This window comes from Coloeus monedula, assembly GCF_965178545.1.
Source record: "Coloeus monedula genome assembly, chromosome: 29".
In the NCBI taxonomy this organism is placed as follows: Eukaryota; Metazoa; Chordata; class Aves; order Passeriformes; family Corvidae; genus Coloeus; species Coloeus monedula.
The window spans coordinates 3,900,848-3,914,188 of NC_138809.1; the positions used below are offsets into that span (position 1 = coordinate 3,900,848).

Genomic DNA, 13,341 nt, shown 5'->3' on the forward strand with positions numbered 1-13,341 from the left:
AAATATGTCTTTAATGGGGGTGCTGAGAAGAGTGAGGGGAGCTGTCCGGCTTGGGGGCTGCGGGGCAGGAGTGGCCGCGGCGCCGTGGCCAGGCTCAGTCCGTGGACTCGAGCACGGACTCGCTGAGCGCCAGGTCCCAGTAGTGTTCGGCGCTGTGCTTCTTGAAGTGCTCCCGCGCCATGTTCTCCGTGGGGCACTGCTTGAACTTCATCTCGCCGAAGCTGCGATCCTTTGCCGTGCCCTGGTGGGAGACAAGGGGTGACGTCCTACCCGAATTCTCACCCTCTGCGCAGGAAACGCGGCTCCGGGGACGTGGGGAACGCGGGAATACGCGGGGGTTTTTTTTAGGCTACAGCTCAAGGAATGTGACGGAGAGTTGGATCCCACCTCAGCCCCACGCTGGTATGGGACCACCACCATGACTCACCTCCCAAACCAGAGAGCATTTGTTTGTTTTCTTAACAGACTCCTCGTCAGACTCATCATCATCTGGAAAAACCCCGCCAATAAAGCCCATTTAGCCCTGAAGGTGGAGCAGGACTCCCCCCTCTCACAGCAGCACAGCATCGCTCACCCTCTCCCTTTGTGTTTGACGTCTGCTCATCCCACTTTATTCGATGCAGCATAAGACGTTTGAATTTCTTCTGTGCTTTCGGGCCTGCAGAAGAATCAAGACACAACAAAAATCCCTTAACCTGCAGTTGGCAGAGGCTCCCTTCCTCATGGAATGATCCGGGTTTTCTGACCGGATTACTGCACCCTGCAGTCATTGCTAACCCTGTTAGAGATGTAATTAAGGGAGTTTCTAATTGCCTCCTCACTTCCTTGTCCTTCCCTAACCCTGTCACCGATTTCCATAGCAATTCCTGCTGGAGGCAAGCTCCGGAATGCTCCGTGGTGACCCAAGCCTGCCTAGGAGGCCTCACCTCCTTCTACCACCACCACGTTGACATCTTTGTGCAGGACCACCACGCCCGTGAGGTACAGCTGCCCAGCATTCGCCTCAATTTTGAATTTTTTTGCTGGATTGCTCAAGTTTCGGACCCTAAGGATAAGATGAAAAAAACATCAAATATTTGTGGAAAACCAGAACTATTTTCCCAGCCCTGAGAGGTCCCTCTCTGCCCCAACTGGGCCAGGACAGAGCTCACCTGGGAGTGCACTGAACTCCCTGAGCTCACTCACCTGTACACAGCTATGTGAACTCCCTGTGAAACATCTTCCTTGAGCTTTTTCACCTTCTTGGCTTTCCGCTGCTCTGCCGTGAGCTTCCTTGCCGCGTTTGCTTCCTCGTGAGCCCTGGAAGCAAACAGGCAGCACTGAAAAGACCGGTCCTAAACAAACCACCAGCGCTAAATCCATCCAAAAATGTCCCAAAACGTCGCAGCACAAGGTGCCACCTACTTCTGTCTCTTGGCCATCTGCGCTCGGACGTGAGCTTCCACCTTGGTTGGGTCCTGGACAGCTTCCGTGCCCAGTACCCGCATCAGGTTGGAAATCCTCACTGCAAGGGAACGGAAGAGGAGCTGGGAGGGCTTCCATGGGACATGGCAGTGAGAGAGGCTCCCATCAGACACCTTTTTCCCACCAGAGCACTTGCAGACACGTAAACCCACCGTCCGTGAGTTTCAGATCCGTGCAATCCCAGACAGCATTCCCAACACATCCGTGCCTGGACAAGACCTGGCTGTCACTCACCTTTGGGCTCAGGTGGTGGCATCAGGCCCAGCCTGACCTTCTCCTGCAGCTCCTTCTGGGCTTCTCGCCGTGTCTGGCGCCGTAATTTCTTCTGCTCTTTCTTTGTTAAATACACACCCAGGGTCACCGGCGTGTCACTGTCCACTGGCAGGGAAATGAGACCATCAGGAGAGTGCCCTGGAGGATACGGGGGGACACGGGGCCCCACTGGGACCAGGAGGACACAGCCAAACCCCCCAAGCCAGGGCCATACCCGGGGGGTTGAGCTGGGCCGGGTGCTCCACCAGGTTTGTGATCCCGAAGTACTCGTCCTTCTTTGAGATCGCCCCGCCTTTTCTAGAAAGGAGAGAGTTGGGCATCATGGCAGAATTCCCAGCACGAATTCCTGCACAAATCCCAGATGGGCTGAAGGAGACCCACAGTGAGATGGTGTTAAGATACAGGTGTCTCCCCCCATTTCGGGGTGTGGAGGCAGGTCCCACATCCACGGGGAACACAGCTCATGCAGAATGCTCATGCTTGGAAACCAAACCAAACCAAATCTCCCCAGCTCTGGGCTAAAATATCCCCCCAACTCCACAGTCCCCAGAGAGACTTTGGGAGCAAACCCAGTGCCTGGATCTTGGAGATGAGAGGTGCAACTCAATGCTCAAGCACAAACGTCTGGCCTGATTTTCCACGTGCTTCCCAGACCCACAGCGTTATCTCCAGGCAGCTCCTGGAATTCCTGCTGTGGCAGAACCACCAGCACCTGGAAATACTCACAAATCCAGGCCGTTGGGGATGATGTAGGAGTCCCACCACTCGATCTCTGGGATCTCCCCCTCCTTCAGCTCCTTCTTAGGGGTGATCAGAGCCAACTTGGTGGAAGTGTGAATCCCAGTTTTCCTGGCAGCCTGGGAGATCTCTGCCTGCAGCTTTTCTAGCTGAGCCTGAGAATGAGGAGGAAGATGGAACAGAAAGGTCATTCCAAAACAGCAGAACCTCTGTGAAAAGCTGAACACGGATCACCTGCTGATTTATCTGGGTCCTTAAACAACCTGAAGCAGACTGCGAGAGGAACCACACAGCACGTGATGGCGAAGGGAAGCTCCCAAGCCTGCCAAAACTCTGCTCTTACTCCTGAGTCCTTCAGGACCATGGAACTTTCCCAAAGGAACATCTCCCTCTAAGGACTGTATCCCTGGACTTTTGCCTCTCCCCTTCTCCCCAACAACTTGGAGCATTTTAACAAAATTCCTTTTAAATCTCCACTTCCGGGTTGATCCCTCACCCAGAGAGGGATCTGTTCTCTTGGGAACTTCCAATGTTTTGTCAAAAGAAGGAGATTTTGCCTTTCAACAGGTGAAGACAGTGGTGACAAGAGCCTTTACACACACAAGCCCTGACTTGGGCACCCTCCCCACAAGAACGGGGTTTTTAAGGAAAAGTTTCAGGTGACTTTACTGGAAGACTTCTGAATCAAAGCCAGCCCAGGTCCCTTCCCAGCCTAGGAGAGGAGAATCCCCTCCCAGCCTTGCTCTCATTAGCAGGACGAGACCTCTGATACCTTCGTTCGCAACCTCTGGGCAATTTTCTCAAATTTGCCTTTTTCATGGAACTTAAAGGTGCGTTTCTGCCGCTGGGCCGGGGTTATGGAGACCCGGGGGTCAAAGTATGTGTTTGACTCCATGTCTTCCGAGGGCTTTTCCTTCAGCTGCTGTTTGAACTGCTCTCTCTTCACCGCTCGGATGTTGGCCTTTAGGGTCGGCATGCGGTGAGTCAGCTCGATCTCCTTCCCGGTCGCATCCACCGTCCGGCCCTGCTCATCCAGGATCAGCGGCGTCGGCTTGGTCTGATCCTTCAGCTCCACTTTCCTGGGGGCAGGACAAGATATGTTGCATTCAGATGTGAATACAGCACTGATTCAAAGGAAATTTGAGTTTATTTCCACAGTTTCCATATTTTTACAGCCCATCTGTACTGCCAGAAGGGACTCCAACCTTGCGTGCACAAGCTGGGAATCTTGGCCAAGGGAGAGGAACCTCCATTTCACCTCCTTAATATAAAATTGGTTCCTTCAGCAGCGGTTAAAGCATTGCTGGGGACCCAACAGCACCAGAGAAACCCTTGGCCAGTCCCTGCCCGGCATTCCGGCGTCCGCCCCATCGGGTACTCACGGCGGCGCGATGCCCATGGCGTGCAGGTTGGCCAGCCCCACCATGTTGGCGTTGCCGATGAGCCCTGGTTTCAGGGCCAGCTGAGCCTGGATCCGGGCCTGCAGCTCCGCAGCTTTCCTGGCCTTCTCGATGGCATCGTTCATGAACGTGGCTGCCTGCGAGGGCTGGATCGTGTTGCCGATGGGGAGCCGTTCCGATTGGGACGAAGAAGAAATTTTGGGCTGTTGACAGAGAAGGAAGTTTTGTTCCAGCACACCCAGGCCAACGTATCACAGCTGAAACAAGGACCAGGGACATATGGGATTTGCCCAAGGCCTCTGGCAGGTACCTGTGGTGTCGGAGGACTGATGAAACTCAGCTGCTTTTTCCTCTCTTCAATCTGCCGGGTGGCTGCCTCCATCATCTGTTTGATCTGTGGAAAAGCAGACAGTGAGTTTTTCTTTGCCATTGGGATATGATTCCTCCGTTTGGGATACAAGTTAGGATAAACTCTACACCGTGTTGGGACAGGGCCCAGCTAGACTGACCTGGAGCTTAGTCAGCATCCCTGGGCTCTCCGACGGCGGGCCTGGAATGACTTCAGGCTCATCCTCAACCTCCTCGAACCGGGGGATGCGCCGCTTCTTGATGCCAGAGGATTCCTTGGACACCTCCGAGTCATCACCAAACACATCCTGATGTAAAGAAAGAGAAGAAAGCTGTGGTTAGAATGGAGCATTCTCCTCCCAGAGCACGATTTGAGATGAGAAATCAGCAGCATGTCTCAGCTCCGGCTCCGTTCAGCAGAATTCCGGGGCGGCACGTGCAGGCTGAGCCCATGCTGAGCCTGGGCCCTGGTCCTCCACCAGAGAAACACCAATGACGTCCATGCAAGAACGTGAAGGGCAGGAGACACCGCAGGGATGCGCCTGCGCAACAGCCGCCACCGCTCCCTCGGGTGCTCAGAGCGGGGGACTGGCACTGGGGAGATTTAAGGTCTCAGCAACATGGAAAGATGGAAAAAGCCTGCCCGGATTTAAGGTCTCAGCGACATAGAAAGATAGAAAAAGCCTGCCCAGAGCTGACCTGACTGGGATAAAAACATTTCCATGTCTTCCACCACCTTCAGAGGGTTTGGTGAAGGAATCTGCGCTGTCCTACCATGCAGCCCTCCCAGAAGGAGGATGCAGCCCTGGACCCGGGGAGGATTGGGACACCTGCAGCATTCCCTCACACTCCAGCCCAGACCCAAGGCCAGAGCCACTCCAGAGAAGCACAGCTCAGAGAGCACATGGAGCAACAAGCCTGCTGATGGGCTTTCAGCAGCATCAGGTCACCAAACAAAAGGCACGGTACGTTTTCCACAGAGCTCTGGTCAGGCCCAGCCCAGCACGTGTGGCTGCGGCCGTGGATTCCATCGTCAGTGCCTGGTTTGTGCATGGAAACCTGGATCTGTCCGTGTGGTGGGTACTGTAGTGTGTGTGTCAAGGTGTTATTTGAAAAGAAAATATACACACCGGTTGTAAGCGTTAGTTGCAATCCCTTCTTCACTACAACGGTTCATATCCTACAAGGACACTTCCTCAGCCACACAGGTACTTCTTGGAAAACCTACAAGTTCAAGAGAAAGGACTTGCCCATAGTATAAAGTGTGGAAACTTTGCGTTCAGTTCCTGACCTTCCCAAGCCATGACCTACCCCAGAGCGAACCGAGGAGCGGGAAGCGGCACGGCAAGTGGCGCTGGGAACCATCACTGCCCGACGCTATGGGATCTACGTGTGCCAGGACAAATTCCTCTCCACAGCCTGCGCTGGGGCAGGGTCAGTCAGTCTGCAAGTGCTGCCATGACCTGACCACCTCAGAGACCAGTTTGTGCTCCTGCAGGGTCTGGAGAGACCCAGAGCGTGATGGAGAAGTTCCAAGAAATGTGATTCCAGAGAGAAGAGTGAAGATTTGGCAGGAGGGACACCCCTCTCCATGCCAGGAGCCAAGACAAGAAGGATCAGCTTCTGCTGCTGCTGCCCAGCCTCTGGCTCAGGCCAGGCACCCCTGTGGCTTCACTGGGGAAGGGTCCCCTGCTGCACCCCCAGCTCTGCTCCTGCTGCCAGCACCAGATCCCTTCTGCCAGCACCAGATCCCTCTGCCAGCGCTTGCTCTCCAGCCACCCCACCGGGCTGTCACCACGCTCCTGCCACCATCACGTGATGGCACTGCCAATGTCCCCACCTGTGCCGTGCCCCCGAGCTGGCCCAGGGGAGCAGCTGGACTTCCAGCCCTGCTCAACCCTCGCATTCCCACAGCCCCAGGGACCAGCCCAGCACCCGCTGCCACGGAGGGAAGAAAAGCAAGTTCCTGGTGGGAAACAGGGAGCGCAGGCAGCTTGTCCCAGCGCTCCCAAAGAGATCCAGATCCTGAATGGGATTGTTGTGGCTCACCGAGGTTAGTGCTGACCACAAGTGTCAGGGAAAGCCAGACTGCCATAAAATAGGAACCTCAAGAAGAGTGAAAGGCAAATCACTGAGTAGGAGCAGCACGGAAAGGGCCTGTCAGGCTCAGCAGAGCGATGGGAAAATGCAATTCTAGAGGATGGTGAGCAAAGTCCTCAAGAGAAGAAAGGAAGTGAAAACAGCTTTGGATGCACAAGCCTTGCACCATCCCAGACAAGGGAGAAACACCAGAGCTATGGAATCCCAGCTGGAATCAACCCTGTGCTAGGACAGGAGCTGCCAAAAACCACCTGCTGTTGATTCTGGGTGGAGAAAGGGAATGAAAACCCACCAGACCATCCACCACGGAGCCACACGCGGGGCAGAGAGCGATGGGAACACACTGGGAGCAGCTCTCCCAGGCTCCAAATGAAAACACAAGCAAAAGGAGCACCGAGGAGAAGGGAGATGCACCCCCGTGGATTCGCTCCGCCAGCCTAACAGAAAGCCAAAGCCAGGCTTCCACCTCGCTTTGGGAAAGAGAACCGCAAGGTAAAGGCTCCCACACTTCATCACGGAGAGGAGTCATTTCTCTTGAACGTTCCAAGCTGTACCTCTCTGGAAGAGGAGAGTGTGCCAGAGCACCAGTGCTGCCTCCAGGCCACCCAACCACAGGAAAAACCAATCAATAAGCAATAATCACCTTTAGCTCCCGCTTCCGGGTCCGGTCGCTGTTGGATTTGGAGTGCCGAGAGCTTCGTCCTTCCTCCACTGCCTCAAAAAGCTTGTCTACAAATCGCAGGGTGGAATCATCCAGGAAGGGTTTCAGGTGGTCTGGAAAAGAGGAAAGTCCTATCAGTGCAGAATTGTGAGCTTGGGGTGAGCAGGAGGATGGAGAATACACAGAGATTCCTTGGAAGCTGTAGAACACTTAAATGTGATTCAACTCTACAAACAAAGGGAGGCCTCTGAGGTTCTGGAAGCCTCTGGGATCTGTGGATCCTGTTGTCAGGAGCTTTAAACCAAGAGATTAAGGGAGTCCGGGCTTCAGGCAGAAGCAAAGTAGGGCTGTAATGGGCAGAAAAAGCACCCTGGTTAAATTACCGTTTCCAATTCCTTAACAAGGAATTAGTTTTCACTTACTGGATTTTGTAACATGTTCCAAGGCTGCCCATTGAGTCTCGTCTGGTGGATTTGCCCATATTCACCTCACAGAGGCTGAGAGAATTGCCCTGTGCCCCTGCCCCTCCACCCTGGGAAGGCTTGAGCCGCTTCACAAACCCAGCTCGGGACCCCCCACGGGACGTACCGGCCGCTTTCTTCTTGTCCATGCCCTTCCCGACGCAGTTGAGCGCCGCGGTGACCACGGTGGGCTCCGAGAAGCCCAGCACGCGCTTCACCGTCTTCTCGATCCATGGCTTCAGCTCGTCCAGCTCCCGCTTGGACAGCGACATCTCTGCCCGGGGCTGAGCGGAACCCCCCGGCTCGGACCTGCAAGGAGACACAGGCCATAAAACAGGGTCCTGGGGCATCGTCACCTCCGTGCCCTCCTCCCTCAGGATCACATCCACGGGTGGGAAAAGCTCCTGGAGACCGTTTGTGCTCCCTTGTTTTTAAACCTTGGGCTAAAACGAGCCGAGCCCCACGAGGAAGAAGGTCCTGACCCCGCAAAGGGACCCTGGACCTGCTGCATCCCACACGCGTTCCCTCGCGGATCCCGGCCGGACGCTCCGCAGCGCTCCTGTGCTTCCAGAAACAGCCCAGGAATGTCTGCTCTCGGGACAGCCCCTCCCTGAGCTCCCCACATCTCTCCATGCTGCCAGCCCAGGCATAAAGGCCTCCAAGCCCCCCAGATCCCTCCGTGGGGTTGCTCTGTGGTTTGGGAAGAGAGATGCCCTGCGAGTGGAACACGTGGCACAGGAGAACCTGCCGCTCCCACTCACCCTGTGTCAGGGGCACACACCAGTCTGAGCCCCTTCCCCAGTGTGCAGCCCCAAACCCGGGCTGTTTCCTGGCACTCGCATCCCCTCACATCCTGCAGCGCTCACAGACCGGGCTGTGGCTGCAGGCGCTTTTAACTGGCTCCAGGCCCTAATCGGATCTGGGAACCGCGGGGAAAATCTCCTTAGGGATGAGCTCGGCCATGGTGGTCCCTCTCCAGGAGTCCTTCCTGGCACTGGGAATGGGATCCTAGGGTTCAGTTATCCTTCTTGGACCTGGGAACAGGGCCCCGGGGGTTACTCCTAACACAGATCCTCTGAATTTCAGGTCCACAAGCAGTTCCAGGAGGTGACTGCTGCTCCCTGCAGGGCCCGGGCTCCCTCCAGAACCTGGAAACCTCCACGGGTTCTACTTTTCCTGGCAGCTTCCTCGGAGGCAGGTCCAAATAGAGCACAAACCCGGCTCCTGGCGTTTCCCCCAAGAAACTGTACAGCAGAGGCTCAGGACAAGCAGAACTAACAAATTACGGCCCCGACGCATCAACAGCTCCGTAATGAACCACAAAACTCGTGGAATTAGAGCCGGCTCAGCCTCCACCCGACCTGAGCTCCAGCAAGAGCGGCAGGAGATGCAGCAGCTTTGCGGGTGCTTCCCTGGGAACCCCGGGAGCGCAGAGCCGTGCCCGTGGGGAGCAGCTCCAGCAGCCGCAGCGCTCCGAGGGCCCGGGGGGACACGAGCCCCGTAACCCCGCTCAGTATCACTGAACGCGTACCCGAGCACCGCCCGACCGCGCCGGGGTTCCGCCGCCTCGTTCGGCCTCGGACGGACGGACGGAGACACGGGGCTCCCGCCGACCCCAGTCCCGCGCACCTCAGCGGCCCCGCAGGGCCCGCAGCCCCCGCCACCGCGGAGCTGCTGCGACCGGGGCCCGGCCCGGCCCCCTCAGCGCGGCGCGCCAGGCGAGCGGTTCCGCGCGGGCCGGGCCCGGGGCCACCTCCGCCACCGCCTCCCTCCCGGCAGCCCTCCCGCTTTCTCCATCCCCTCCACGCCCTCGGAGGGAGTCCTGTTTTCCTCGCCGGCCCCGTTCCCTCACCCCGGTCCCGGTCCCGGCCCGGCGGCCCCTGACGGTGACGGCGCGTCGGGGCGGAAGCGGAAATGGACGCGCGGCGCGTGCGCGGCGCGCGCGGGGCGCCGGGAAGGAGGGGTCCCGGGGCGCGCGCGCTCGGCCCCGCCCCGCCCCGCCCCGCCCCTTCCCTCGCGCCGTCATTAACCAAACTCAATTAACGGGCATCAGAGCGACAGGGCTTTATTGGGGCCGGCTCCCCTCAGCAGCCCAGCCACGGGTCCGGCCGGCTGCTCCGCGCCAGGAAGGCGATCTTGCGCGCCATCTCGGTGCAGTACACCCGCCGGCACGCCTCGAACGCGCGCCGCCGCCGCGCCCGGCTCGGCTTCTCGTAGTACCGGGAGCGCCGCACGGCCTCGGCCACGCCGTCCTGTGCCAGGATCCTGCGGGAAGGGAGAGAACGGTGACAGCGGCAGGAAAGGTTCTGGATGTGCGAGGAGGGAGGAAGAACCACCCCACGCTGCGAACACTGGGCGCAGCTCGGTCCCCATGAGGGCCATCGGCTCGTTCTCGCCGTCCATCCGTGAGGAGGGGAAGGAATCGCCCCCGCTAAGTTGGGAGTAACGAAGGTGTGTGCGGGAGCACTCAGCTCAGCCGTGGGATCATCTCCTCCTCCGCTTTCCAAGGAATAGCGCTGCCCTCGCCTGGTTCTGGGCTCGGTTATTCCTGTATTTCCCTCTAGTGACACCCACATCAGAGGGGGCGGCAGGACGTGGAGCTGACGAGAAAAGCCCGGCATGACCTTCCCGTTACCTCCCGCTCAGGAAATCCCGGTTCTGAACCCAGTGCGTGAAGGAACTGGGGCCCCTCCGGGCCCAAACGCCGCCCGGCGCCGCGGTTCCCCCCGCTCCTCACCTGTTGAGGACGCCGTACGCCGCCTCCACGTTGCCGCTCTGCACCATCACGGTGCGGCCCACGAAGCGCAGGTGGTTCGCCATGGCCGCGCTGCTGCGGGACGGGGCGGCTGGGACCGGGCGGCCCCGGCGCTCGGAGGAGCCAGTCCCTCCTGCCCCCTCCCCGGGACACGGCGGGGAACCCCCGGGACAGAGAAGGGCCGGTCCTTCCCACCCCGCTCCCGGGGACGCGGAGGGCCCGGTCCGCCCCGCAGAGCCCCAAGGGAACACCGCGGGGATCCCCCGCCCCACGAACGGTCTTGGCGGGGCGCTGCCCCTGCCCTGCGACTCCCCCCGCCCCCGGCTGATCCTGGTCAGACCGCTCCCGGTAGGGCCCCGGCCGAAGGGTCGCGGCCCTGGTCCCGGTCCTGTCCCCAACTGACCCCGGTGAAGCCGCGGCCGCTCCGCGCCCGGACCTGAGGCGGCTGATGGCGGAACTTCCGGCGGGAGGGACTTCCGGTCCGCCGGGACTTCCGGCGGGGCAGAGCCGGGGCCGGGGTTCGGGGCGGCGGCACCGGAGGGGACATTCGGGCTCTGTGCGGGCCCCGGGCCTCTCCCTCCTGCCGGCCCTGGCCGTAGTCGGGACTGGAGGCACCGTGCGCCCTCGGGGTCCCGCAGCGGAGGGCGACGAAGTAGCGCCAAGGGCTGGGGGCGGCTCTGAGCCCCCCGAGGACGGGACTCCCCCGGGGACAGGAACCCACCCCCCGCCCTCCCAAGGCACAGAGGACACGACACCGGGTGGCCCCGGCCGCTCCCGCGGCGTTTATTGCTTCCATCGGGGCCGGCCGTGGGACAGCCCCGCTTGGGAGGGCCGCAGCCCCCGACAGCCGCCACCCCTCGGGGTCCGCAGCCCTCAGCCGCCCACCAGCGCTCTGGGGGGGCCATGCACGCCCCCAGCCCCACGCCGCGGGGGAAGGCACAAGCCCGGGTGGGCCCAGCCCCCGCGGGGAGGGGGCTCCGCTCTGGCCAAGGCACGCGGCCGCCCCGGGGTTGGGGCTTCTGGGGGGGTTCGGGGCCTCCCCCGGTCAGTCCCGCCCGCCCGCGGGTCTCACTGACCACCGGTAAAAAAAAAACAATCAAAAAAGGCAAAACCAAGAAATGCAGAAGAAATTTTCCCCCCCCCCGAGCCGGGGGGGGCGTCACACGTCCGGCGCCGGGGGGGACTCCGGGGTCCTGGCCTGGCTCTGGGGGGACCCCCGGTGCTTTAACGACCCCGCCATCCCCACGGGGCCGGCGAGGGCGAGGTCCCCGGGGAGGTCCCCGGGCAGGCGGCAGCACCGGGGAGCCCCGGGGGGGCCGGCGGGGGGGCGGCGGCGGGGGGGAGCTGCGGAGGGGGCCGGGTCCAGCGCGGGTTTGGGGGCGACGTGGGGGAACCAGAGCCGCAGCATTGCCTCCACCTGCAGCAGCGTCCCCAGGTACCGGGCACTGCGGGGAGAGAGCTCCTGTCACCCTCTGCGGGGGGGCAGCCACGGGGGTGTTCCTCTGCCCACCCCCGGGGACATCGGGGGCACACTCACCCCATTTCTGGCTTCTGCAGAACCCCGATGATCCGCTGAAGCCGGTCCATGGCCACGCTCTGTTGGAAGCTGCTCAGCCCTGGGGAGTCCCAAAATTACGTGAATTCTCCGTAGGGGAAAAGGGGTGTCTGGGGGGAATATGGGGGGGCGGGGGGCACCCACCTCTGTCATAGCGGCCCCGGCGCAGCCCCTCCAGCAGCTCCGCCAGCGGCCGGATGAAGCCCCGGAGCTCCCGGCACTGCGAGGAAGGGCAGGAGGGGGTGACTGGGCTGCACCCCCCAACCCTCTTATCCCCCCTCACCCCCCACGCACTGCCCTCTCAGCCCCCGAATCCTGCTCATCCCCACCCGCTCGTTTCACGTGGGGAAACTGAGGCACACCCAGGTATCTTTTTAGGGGACCAAGCCCTCCCCCACCTCCCATCTTTGGGGGTGCCTCTTCGTTTTCTGCCAAAAACTCACTTTTTGGGCGAAGAGGCGATCGCCGTCGTTGGGAGGGGCATCCCCCCCCTCTCCTTTCCGCGGACGCTTCCCCCCGCGGGGTGATGGCGGCGATTCAGGGTCTGCTCGGTCCAGCCCCCCCGGGCGCTTGCGGCCGCGGTCAGGTTTGGGGGGGCTCCGGGGGGAGCTGCCGGCCTCGGCCTCGCTGTCAGAGGCCGGGGAGCCGCAGGAGCAGGCGCGGGCGGGGGGCTCCATGGCGGGGGTGGTCCCCCCAGAGGAGCCTCTCCCTGGGTTCCGCTCCAGCAGGGTCTCCCGGCCGAGGCTGCCTGGGGGAGGGAGAGAAACGGGGAAAAAAAAAAGGGGCGACATCGGGCAAAAATGGAAGATGAAGAACTGCCTTGTTCTCTCGTGGGAGTGTCACCCCCAGTGACACCTCCCAGGGCCCGGGGGGGCAGGTTTGGCATCTCCTCAGACAGGGTGAGGGTGCAGGGACCCCTCACCCAGGACCATCCCCAGTGCCAGGACACCTCCCTTAGCCCCGGCACACCCCGGCCCCGGGACTGCCCAGTCCCGGGACCCCCCCACCAGCTCCCTTCACTCCATCGCCTGCCGCCCTCTCCCCGGGACTGAGATCGCCCTGCAGGAGCCCCACCCGTGAAGGGGACCCTCCCCCCCGCACTGGGAGCCGCCGGGACCACAACCCGGACCCCCCCACCCAGCCGCGGACCCGCCAGCCCCGTCACCGGGACCACCCCCGGCCCCGGTCACCCCGGGTCCCACCTGCTCCCGGCTGCAGCTGCGGTGGTGCCGCTGTCCCAGTCCCAGCGCCGGTGCCCCGGTGCCGCTGTCGCTGTTCCCGTCCCTGACTCAGTGCCGGTATCACTGTTCCAGTATCACCGGCCCCCTTCCTGTCCCGGTGCCGGTGTCCCGATGCCGTTGTTGGTATCGCCGTCCCCGTTTCCCGTGCCGCTGTCAGTGTCCCTGAGCAGGTAACGGTGTCCCGGTGCCGGGGTCGCTGTCCCGGTGCCGCTGTCGCTGTTCCGGTGTCCCGGTCTCTCTGTCCCCGGTCCCGGTCCCGGTCCCGCCCCGCCCGCGGCGGCCCCACGCGGACACGTGCGCGGCCGCACGTGCCTCCGCCTGGGCCCCGCCCCGCCGCGCTCCCAT

At 61.3% G+C, this 13,341-nt stretch overlaps 3 protein-coding genes across 5 annotated transcripts; all 3 read right to left on the reverse strand.

The window, feature by feature from the left end:
- Window positions 1–12: 12 nt before the first annotated feature.
- Window positions 13–9,357, reverse strand: PRPF3 (pre-mRNA processing factor 3). Its single transcript, XM_082298886.1, has 16 exons — window positions 9,298–9,357; window positions 7,573–7,754; window positions 6,967–7,097; window positions 4,385–4,531; window positions 4,186–4,269; window positions 3,858–4,078; window positions 3,248–3,554; window positions 2,464–2,630; window positions 1,952–2,034; window positions 1,699–1,842; window positions 1,405–1,504; window positions 1,186–1,299; window positions 927–1,045; window positions 575–658; window positions 428–489; window positions 13–241 (listed from the first exon to the last, which is right to left on the reverse strand). Exons 2-16 carry the CDS (start codon window positions 7,715–7,717, stop codon window positions 95–97), a joined length of 2,055 nt encoding a protein of 684 aa, XP_082155012.1. The 5' UTR covers window positions 7,718–7,754; window positions 9,298–9,357; the 3' UTR covers window positions 13–94.
- A 137-nt stretch (window positions 9,358–9,494) lies between these two features.
- MRPS21 (mitochondrial ribosomal protein S21) lies at window positions 9,495–10,783 on the reverse strand. 3 transcript variants are annotated; one of them, XM_082298486.1, is made up of 3 exons: window positions 10,604–10,783; window positions 10,183–10,275; window positions 9,495–9,710 (listed from the first exon to the last, which is right to left on the reverse strand). In XM_082298486.1, the coding sequence occupies exons 2-3, from the start codon at window positions 10,263–10,265 to the stop codon at window positions 9,530–9,532; spliced, it is 264 nt and encodes an 87-aa protein (XP_082154612.1). In that variant the 5' UTR covers window positions 10,266–10,275; window positions 10,604–10,783; the 3' UTR covers window positions 9,495–9,529. The 3 variants fall into 3 exon arrangements, with proteins under 3 accessions (XP_082154612.1, XP_082154611.1, XP_082154613.1); XM_082298485.1 differs by having other exon boundaries at window positions 10,183–10,272; window positions 10,604–10,782; XM_082298487.1 differs by having other exon boundaries at window positions 10,183–10,272; window positions 10,637–10,648.
- A 200-nt stretch (window positions 10,784–10,983) lies between these two features.
- Window positions 10,984–13,272, reverse strand: CIART (circadian associated repressor of transcription). Its single transcript, XM_082298928.1, has 5 exons — window positions 12,958–13,272; window positions 12,199–12,503; window positions 11,900–11,975; window positions 11,738–11,816; window positions 10,984–11,645 (listed from the first exon to the last, which is right to left on the reverse strand). Exons 2-5 carry the CDS (start codon window positions 12,430–12,432, stop codon window positions 11,360–11,362), a joined length of 675 nt encoding a protein of 224 aa, XP_082155054.1. The 5' UTR covers window positions 12,433–12,503; window positions 12,958–13,272; the 3' UTR covers window positions 10,984–11,359.
- Between the last annotated feature and the right edge of the window lie 69 nt (window positions 13,273–13,341).

What these genes read in the sequence shown, in the direction of transcription:
- MRPS21 (XM_082298486.1), bottom strand. Translation starts at nt 10,265, where the DNA reads ATGGCGAACCACCTGCGCTTCGTGGGCCGCACCGTGATGGTGCAGAGC. An exon ending in GCGTACGGCGTCCTCAACAG is followed by an intron (nt 9,711 to 10,182) that starts GTGAGGAGCGGG and finishes CCCTTCCCGCAG; the next exon opens with GATCCTGGCACAGGACGGCG.
- PRPF3 (XM_082298886.1), bottom strand. Translation starts at nt 7,717, where the DNA reads ATGTCGCTGTCCAAGCGGGAGCTGGACGAGCTGAAGCCATGGATCGAG. An exon ending in GCCATGGGCATCGCGCCGCC is followed by an intron (nt 3,555 to 3,857) that starts GTGAGTACCCGA and finishes TCCTGCCCCCAG; the next exon opens with GAAAGTGGAGCTGAAGGATC. An exon ending in CCCAGAGGTTGCGAACGAAG is followed by an intron (nt 2,631 to 3,247) that starts GTATCAGAGGTC and finishes CCTCATTCTCAG; the next exon opens with GCTCAGCTAGAAAAGCTGCA.
- CIART (XM_082298928.1), bottom strand. Translation starts at nt 12,432, where the DNA reads ATGGAGCCCCCCGCCCGCGCCTGCTCCTGCGGCTCCCCGGCCTCTGAC. An exon ending in ATCGCCTCTTCGCCCAAAAA is followed by an intron (nt 11,976 to 12,198) that starts GTGAGTTTTTGG and finishes CCTTCCTCGCAG; the next exon opens with TGCCGGGAGCTCCGGGGCTT. An exon ending in CTGCAGAAGCCAGAAATGGG is followed by an intron (nt 11,646 to 11,737) that starts GTGAGTGTGCCC and finishes CTCTCCCCGCAG; the next exon opens with TGCCCGGTACCTGGGGACGC.